Source organism: Chelonoidis abingdonii, chromosome 5 (genome assembly GCF_003597395.2).
Source record: "Chelonoidis abingdonii isolate Lonesome George chromosome 5, CheloAbing_2.0, whole genome shotgun sequence".
NCBI lineage: Eukaryota > Metazoa > Chordata > Testudines > Testudinidae > Chelonoidis > Chelonoidis abingdonii.
Genome location: NC_133773.1, coordinates 145,809,357 through 145,818,572, shown reverse-complemented (window position 1 = coordinate 145,818,572; position 9,216 = coordinate 145,809,357). Strand labels below are relative to the sequence as shown.

General features: G+C 49.2%; 1 protein-coding gene across 1 annotated transcript in view; it reads right to left on the bottom strand.

Moving 5' to 3' along the window:
* EBF4 (EBF family member 4) overlaps positions 1-9,216 on the bottom strand; it is a 117,268-nt gene that overhangs the window by 91,641 nt on the left and 16,411 nt on the right. The window contains exons 2-3 of the mRNA XM_075066215.1: positions 6,715-6,911; positions 4,706-4,738 (exon numbers count right to left, since the gene is read on the bottom strand). Of these exons, the coding sequence (XP_074922316.1) occupies positions 4,706-4,738; positions 6,715-6,911 (230 nt within the window). The remainder of the gene's footprint in view (positions 1-4,705; positions 4,739-6,714; positions 6,912-9,216) is intronic.

Below are 9,216 nucleotides of genomic sequence, written 5' to 3'. Positions count from 1 at the left end.
GGGAAGATCTACCTGAGGCGGAGCCTTCTCTTCTAAATCTGATGACGACTTTGGGTAAACAACTCAGTACCATTCCATCTTCTATCACGTCTATGTCTTCATACTGTCATCTTCTGTATGCTGATTTGCAATTGCCAATACTGCACTGTGATTTGTATTGACAAAGATTGCTGGACAATCATCAAATCTATACCAGTCTCCTCCCTCCATTTGCAAATCCTGTCTTCAATGCAATGCTCTGAGGTGCCGGCTTTTCCTTTTTTAAGGATTCCAAGCCCCGGCTCAGCCCACAGGCCTCGCCCCCACTCTACCCTTCCCACCCCAACCCCCACCCGCCTCTTCGCCCCTCACCTCACTCACCATCACCCCACTCTTCCAACCAGTTCCTCCTTCTCCCATGAGTGCCCATTCCCACTCCTCCATCTTCCCCAGCGCCTCCTGAATGTCATGGAAACAGCTGGAATCCGCGGCATGAGGAGGTTGGGAGGTGAGTGGCGATGATCCAAGGGAATGGAAAACTCCTTATGAGAAGATACTCAAAGAGCTTGGTATTGTTTAGCAGTAACCAAAAGAAGGCTGAGGGAAGAGATGATTGCTCTATCTCTAAATACTTTGAGGGATAATATCAGGGGGTGAGGAGTAATTTAGTTAAGTGCCAATGTAGACACAAGAACATATGATATAAATTGGCCATCAAGTTTATCTCTTGAAATAGATGAAAATTTCTTATCAGAAGGAGTGAAGTTCTGGAACAGTCTTCCAAGAAGACTGGAGAGTTGGAGAACAAAAATACTAATGGTAGACTGAGCTTGATTAAGTTTATGGAAAGGGATGGTACAGTGGGACTGCTTACATGGAAATTAGCCAATCTGTGACATACTACCAGCAGCAAATATTGAGGGCTCTAAGTAAGCAAAGAAGAATTCTTTTCTGGGTGACTGGCTGTTTGGGTTTCCCACATGCTCAGGGTCTAATACTGCCATATTTGCGTTAAGAAGGAAATTTTCCCCCGGTCATATTGGTACAAACCCTGGATGTTTTTTTTTCCTTCCCCTGCCCCGCATGGGGCACGGGTCACTTGCAGTTTTAAAAGGTGATGTCTGTACCTTAACTCTTTAAATTTTGATTTGAGGACTTCAGTTACTCAGGCCAGAGGTATGAGTCTATACAGTAGTGTGTGGGTGAGGTGCTTGCCTGCAAGTCGCAGGAGTTTAGACTAGAATGATCATGATGGTCCTCTTCTGGCCTTAAAATCTTAAAGGTTCAGTGACTCTGCTGCTGTGCTCTTATAAGGTTTCTAGTGCACTTTGTCTATGTCGTTGAAATCGGTTGAGTAGATCAAAGTGCCATTTAGAATGTCTAGTGCTGACAGCAGGGTCACATGGACATTTAGAGCTTTGGCAGGCTAGTGTGAAGTAGATTTTATACCTCAGTTTGCTGCATCTTTTAACCTGTTCAATAGCAAGACCTTTAAAGCTCATGAATACCTTTATAAAGCATTATTCTCTAGTAACAGCCTCTAGATGGAATTGGACAGTTTGGCAGGGCAATCTTACAGTAGTTGTTTAAAATAGGACTGCTGCCACCTCTGACCTTAGAAAGACAAATGCTTGCAGTCACTTCGATGGTTCCATGTAGACAAATACTCAAAGAAATAAAAATTTTTATTTACCTATAGAAACTTTGGTTGGTCAAGATGCTTTGACGGCACAGATCCCACACCGGGCCCCTTTCCTCAATAACTGGAGCCCTTTAGTCTTTGGGATACTTGTTTTAGCTACGGAACTGAGTTGATGGCTTGAGGCACCTTGCTCTTTATGCCTATGGGGTTAAGGATCAAGAACCATGCAAGGTGCATGCTCATTACCAGTAGACCACTGCCGGCCAAAGGAACCTGGACCTCCATGCCATTGCGATATGTGCACTCAGAGTGGATCTGTGTGGACAAAATATCTCTTAAAGAACTCTATAGCCAAGTCACTGTTTTTTAGTTACCATGACCTCAAGATTATAGATCTAATATAACCTATAATAAATTTGCCTAGGAGGCCTGTGGAATCTCCATCTCTGGAGAGATTTAAGAGGGTTAGATCAGTTTCATCAGGATGGTCTAGGACAGTATTTGTCCTGCCATGAGGCAGGGAGCCAGGGAGGACTGATCGATGACCTCTCGAGTCCGCTTCCAGTCCTAGAGTCTATTAATCTAATTTTTAATGGTGAAGATAAGCCCTAATTTTTTGGCTTTATATCTGAAAATATGTGGATTTTATATGCCTTGAAAAAAATATCTTATTCGTGGAACTGTGGATGCTTTTTGTTTATCCATATTACAACTTTTTTTATACTTCTGAGTTCCTGGCTTTCAATATACTTGTAGCAATGAACTTTCACCAGGTTGTGTTATGTATACTCCATTTATCGTTTTTAAAATGCCTTCTTCTATTTATTGAAGCCCTTTGTTCTTGTATTACAAAAATACATAGAACATGCAATTTACCTTCTTTCAAACATTCACTGCTTTATCTCCCTTTATTATGTCTTCTCTAATCATTTCCTTTGATGGTAAACAAACAGCACCATTATTTTCAATCTCTCCCCATATAACTGTCTTCCACAGCTTGATCATTTTTGTTACTCTTCTCTGACCCTTATGGTTTCATCTGTGATGTTATTGAGATGATTTTGACCAGAACTGAACAGATTTTCCAAGGAGTTATATCATTGATATAACCTAATAGAATTATGATTACTTCTCATAACAAACAGAAAGCGTTTTACCATAGAAACAAATCTTTAAGTTTGCCTGATGCTTATCTGTAGCAACGTCTGGTATGGTATTAATGATAGCTTTCACTTCTTAATTGACTGGACTTCTTTGACTTTTTCATTCCTGCTCATTATCTCTTTAGCTGGGATATATCAAAGAACTGACACTTTTTAAAAAAAATCATTTAGTGACTTGTGAACTAATTTGTTATGATTTGCCTGCTATTCAACTTAACTGGACCTGGTTCTCCATGAGTGGAAAAGGTTCTCTTTAAGCAGAATATACTGCAGAACTATGCTGTAAAGTGCTTCATTTTAAGTTAGGCATACAAACATGGAAATCACATCCTATTGATATGCTTTGCATATCTTTTATATGAGATGAATAATTGCTAAAATGCAGGATCATTTTTCAGTCCCATGTTCACTTTTAAAAAATTACTTTTACAAAATTATTCTCTGCAATTGATATTCAGAAGTGTACATCAGTCCAGTGATCTGAGGAAGCTTTCCCTTCATGCTTGTATAGGATGGAGAGGTTATAAAGCGAATGCATTCTCCAGCGATGAAGAATATTGCAAACTTTCTGTAAGCTTGGTCCTTCATTCACAGAAGAACCATATTGCTGCACAGAATAGAAAAGGGTTTCTCCTTTCTTTTCCTTGTGCCTTCATTAAGAAATCAAAAGGAACTGCTTTCGTTTATGTAGACCATCCATTGTTTTGTCTGAAAAGCATAAAATAGCAAAGGAATCCCCAAAATATGTTGGCTAAGTGATCTAATAAAACAAGGATACTGATTAAAAAAACCAAGGTCGTTTGGTGTTCAAGCAGTGTGGCTAATTATTCGATGACAATTGCCATGACTGTAATGCAAATTGGATAATTGCTAGCACAAATACTACTGCATTTGCACATACATTTAATCAATAGTATGTGCAATCACAGTAATTTCAGCACAAATTAACTGCACAAATTGTGCATGCTTTTTGCACATGTAATTGCATGCCTAATTGGTCTGAAAGTCTGGTCTACAATGTGTACCTTAGAGTTTATTCAGTTAAAAATTGCCAAAAAATAGTCATTGCACACAAAAAATTGCAAATGTTACATAAAACTTGGCATTTTAAAATAAAGAAACCAAGCTCCACTTTATAAGTTTCAAGGAATGAACCATTTCACTAGATTCACTCTTGTCTTTGTACCTGTGGCAAGTAGTGAGTAATGTAGAATCATATTCCTAAATTTAAAAATGACATTGTAAAACTTAATGTTGCGATTTTAAGTATAGAATAGGTTATTAAGTGGAAAAAGCAGGAGCACAAAAATATACGATTATTATATTTTGTTCGTTATTAATATATGCTGTACATTACAGAGAAAAAAAATCATTTTTGTCTACAGGTTCAGCAAAAAATATCACACTTCCATTGAAAATGAGGGTTTAGACTATCACCCCACAATCGCATATGCAAGAGAATGTATTAAAATAGATTTAACACGGCGAAGTACAAGATATATATTCACACAATACCCCAAATCGCTATCTCATAATTTTCTTCCCAAATTAATCACCACGTTAATTTTCATTTAAAAATAATTAGAATATTACCATTTTAAAAACTATGCTTACAATGAGTTCCAATACTAATAAATTTTCTTTTAGTCAAATTGCTAATCACTAACATGAACAAATGCTATCTTAAGAATGCAGAATTTATCATGAACTTAATTAAATTATATTTGTCAAAAATTTTATAAAAGTTTTATATAAACTGAAATAGGCTTTTGAAAAGCATATCATCTTGTAAAAGTTCAGTAAAATTCAGTGGGCTGGGTAAGTGGTAATAGCAATATCGTCATATACTATAAACAGCCCAAATGCCTTATAGCATCTTCAGGGCCCAAATATTCCATATTGGTGTGACAGAAGTGGGAGCTGTCTCTGTAGTAATTTCTAATTTTGTAGTGGACTGGTTATGAGATGTTTATTGCATGATTGAAAATGTTGGTTTAGTTAAATAGGAGGGTTTAAGAAACAAACCAGAAAACCAAAACAGGTGGTTAAGTTCGATCTCCCTTCAGAAACAATTAAGTGGTGAATATTGAAGAACTGTTGGCTCTGGTTGGATAACGGGAGGATGGCATGGCTGGCAGGTCGGGGAGTTTTGGAGCTCCTACAGAAACTTGTCTAACGTGCGACTGTCAGGAGGCCTGGTTTTAGGGAGCGGCTGGGAGCCCATGCTGGGGATAATGGGGTTGAAGGCCTGGGCTGCGGTGTCGGGTTCTGACAATTGAACGAAAGAAAGTCGGGGGGTTGCTGAGAAGTTTATGAGGGCACTGTCAGAGCTGGGGAGTGCTGGGGAGCTCTTGGCTGGTTGAGTTTATGGGGGGGAACCAGACTCACCACTGACGGGGTCGGTACGGCTGTGGGGATGTCGTAGTTGCGAAGGTGGCTGGATTCTCTGTAGGCAGAGCTGTACGGGGCGCACAATACGGTGGGAAAGGAGGGCATAGGTCTTGGGGATTGAGGTGAAGGTTGCTGGTTTGCTTTGGTGAAAGTCAACCCCTTTTGATCGTAGTGCTAAGAGGCTTATTCCTTACCCGGCTAGCAGCTGTTTAAATGTGTAAGGATGGCAAATAGTTTCGGGTATTTTAAGGAGGACTGGTCTGAGGTCACCCCATGGTGCATTGGACAGCGCACATTTACAGTGGGGGCTGCGAGGTGTCCGGGGATAGCAGGTGCCCAGGTTATTATCTGTATCCACAAAAAGGGCACAAGCGGCAGACCTTGGGGAGGTCACTGCGTGCACCTTAGGATTAAGGGGGCAGGACTGACGAAGTTAGTGTTTGATGGTTTAAGCATGCATGAATTTGGTCAGGAGTTGTGAGGCACATTGGCGAGAACGCTGGTGACGGTGGGGGGCAGGGCTGGGGGAGGGTGGGGCATAGGATGGAGTGGGAGCGGGGCGGGCTATGGGGCAGGAGTCCAGCACAGGGTGGGGGCTAGGGTTGCCAACTTTCTACTCGCATAAAACCCAACACCCTTGCGCCACCCCCTGCCCCGCCCCTGGGGCCACACCCCTCCGCTGAGGCCCCACCCCCACTCATTCTATCCCCTCCCCACTCGCCCCACCCTCATTCATTCGCTCATTTTCACTGGGGGGGCTCAGGGGGTTGGGGTGCAGGAGGGGGTGAGGGTGCAGGCTCTGGGGTAGGGCTGGGGATGTAGGGTTTGGAGAGCAGGAGGGGTCTCCAGGCTGAGGCAAGGAGTTGGGGTGTGGAGGGGGTACAAGCTCTGGGCTGGGGGTGCAGGTCTGAGGTGGGACTGGGGATGAGAGGTTTGGGGTGTAGGAGGGGGCTCCGGGCTGGGATTGAGGGGTTCGGAGGATGGGAAGTGGATCAGGGCTGGGGCACAGGGGGAGTGTGAGGGCTCAAGCAGGTCCTGGAAGCAGCGACATGTCCCCGCTCCGGCTCCTATGCAGAGGTACGGCCAGGTGGATCCATGCACTGCCCTGTTCACAGGAGCCGCCCCCGCAGCTCCCACTGGCCGTGGTTCCTGGCCAATGGGAGCTGCAGAGCCTGCACTTGGGGAGGGGGCAGCCCACAGAGGCCCCTGGCTGCCCCTACACCTTGGAGCCGGAGGGGGGACATGCTGCTGTTTCTGGGAGCCACATGGGGCCAGGGCAGGCAGGGAGCTGCCTTAGCCCTGCTGCCTGGACTTTTAACAGCCCGGTCGCCGGTGCCAACCGGAGCCACCAGGGTCCCTTTTCGACTGGGCGTTCCGGTCTAAAACCAGATGCCTGGCAACCCTACCGGGGGTGGGGCAGGCCACGGGGTGGGGTGGGCACAGGAGGGGGCAGGGCTGACCACGGGGCAGGAGCGGGGCACAGGGAGGGGGCAGGGCTCCCATGGGGAGGGGGCAGGGCCCTGGGGCGACCCTGGCCACGGGGTGGGTGGGCACAGGAGGGGCCGGGGCGGGCTCTCACCCTGTCCTTCTCCACGAAGTCGATGAAGGAGGTGCGCTCGATCTCCACGGGCTGCCCCTGCCGGTCGTACATGGCCAGCACAAAGTGGAAGAAGTTGGATTTCCGCAGGTTGGAGGGCGGCTGCTTCTCGAAATGGGCGCGGGCCAGGCCCACCCCGCTGCAAGGGAGAGCGCAGGCTGCTGAGTGCCAGACGCCCAGAGTGCCCCCAGCCGTGCCCACCCCTCGCTCCCAGCGCTCGGTGTCCCTGCCGCGGGCTCCGCCCGGCTCCCCCCAGGACCCCTGCGCTGCCCCTCGCAGGCCCTGCCCGGTCACACTGCCTCCCCCTGGCTGCCCCCCAGGTCCCCTGCGCTGCCCCTCGCAGGCCCCGCCTGGTCACACCCCGTCCCCCTGGCTGCCCCCCGGCTCCCTGCACTGCCTTGGCCTGCCGGCTGCAGAGAAACACCCTGGATGGCCCCCTCCCCAGCGTGTCCAGGAACCTTGTTACAGCCACTGTCACACAACTCCCAGACACCCACAGTCCCACCCAGTGGGTCTCCCCATCTGCTGCCCCCCCCCCCGCAGCACAACTTGGGCTCCGTCATCTGCCTCATTGCCACACAGACACTGGCCGCAAGGTGGGAGGTGTAGGGGCTGGGTCTGTGCCCGTGCAGCGCCTAGCGCGACTGAGGCCCGATAACCCATGCGTGGCTGGTGAGTACGATGCAGCAGGGCTCAGGTTCTGGTGGTGACAGAGTTTTCTCCCCCCACACCGTCCCCAGCAGCCCTGAGTGAACTGGCCCCCAGAGACCACCACAGCCCCCTGCTATGATCCTGTGTGGGAGAGAGCCCAGGAGAGCCAGTGACTGTTGCTGAGGCGCGTTGAAGATGCCAGAACGCATGACTGAGCTTCCTCTGCTTGGCTAGACACGGCAGGTCCTGCCCCACGGCCTGGCAGCTCTGGCTTTCCCAGGGGAGCACCAGCCACCAGAGCTGTGACACCCGGCACCCCGCATTCAGCACTGTCAGGTCATCAGGACGATTTGCACAAATTCTGCCGCGTGAGGGATCAGTCTAAGAGCCTCAGTCTGCTAGACAGTCACATCTTGTTGGAGGGTCTGTGCTCTCGGCGGCTGTGAGGTTATGGAGTTTGGCTTCGTGTGTGTCACTGGAACGCGTTGTGAGGCTGAAAACAGCCCCAAGCCGCCTGCCAGGTACAACCGTAAAAAGGTCGAACGATGTTCCTGGCTCGCTGAGGAGATGCAGAGAGGCACCAGGATCACCCCAGCACTGTGCAACAGAAACCCCTCCGAGACAGCGCTGCACAATGGGAACCGTCTGACCCAGCCACAGCACAGGAGCTTTCCAGCAAGCGGGGAGAAGCTCTAAAAAGGGGAGAGTGACCTCACGAGGGGACCCACTCTCCCTACAACACCCGGGAACACCTGAGGGGCCAGGACTGAACTGGGGGACGTGCTGGGCCTGGGCTAGAGGGGTTTGTAGCCTGTGTATGGACCACGCTGCAGAGCCCAGGTGGCTTGTGCCTTATGCCTCCGCCAGCCTGTTTATCACACTAATCTGCTAATTCGTCTCCTACTATCCAGTGAGCTCCGCTCAGTTTGCGGATTTGTTTGTTTGCTGGGTAACCTGCTTTGTTTGCTGCCACTTATAATCACCTAAAATCTACCTTCTGTATTCAACAAATGTATTTTATATTTTAATCCTACCAGTGAGCTCTGCCTGGAGGCTGCGGGAATCTCTGCCTGGTTACCACAAGTGAGCACTGGTCTCTTTGCACTGAGGGAGAGGCGGACAGGGTGTTAAACCCATAGACTGGCCAGATTTGACCAGGCAGGACGGTGCTGCTCTAGGGCCTAGGCTGGGGGTCTGGCGGGCGAGATCCTGCGTGTACCTGCAGCTGGGTGTGTCCCTACCTGTGCGAATGGTGGTGAAAGTGCAGCTGGAGGGGTTTGCACCTCGTCACAGCAGCACAGGGTGCGAGGGAGCACAGACTGGTGGGTCAGAGGGCTCAGTGGTGTCCCACTTCCAGAGGACACGCTGGGGAACCCATCGCAGACGCACCAGAGACGGGGCTGGGGGGCACCGGAGTGGCTCTGTGGTAGGTGGTGCAGGGCATGTGGCCACCTGGTCGCGGCACGGATGCCTTGGGCCAGGCAGACGTGGGTACAGACTGACAGGTGCTGCCCAGACCCCTCCCCCGAGACTGGGGGATCTCGTTGCGCCGGGCGCTGCCCAGACCCCTCCCCCGAGATTGGGGAACCTCGTCGTGCCGGGCACTGCCCAGACCCCTCCCTGGGGGACCCTGTTGCTCCAGGCACTGCCCAGACCCCTCTCCCAATATCAGGGGTGTCACGGAGTCCCCGGGCGATGCTCTGGAACTGCTCCCCACTAAGCCAGGCAGGACTTTGGGGAGCCTCCTCTCCCTCGGAGCAGACTTGTTCAGGGCAAGAAGCTCACACGTCTTC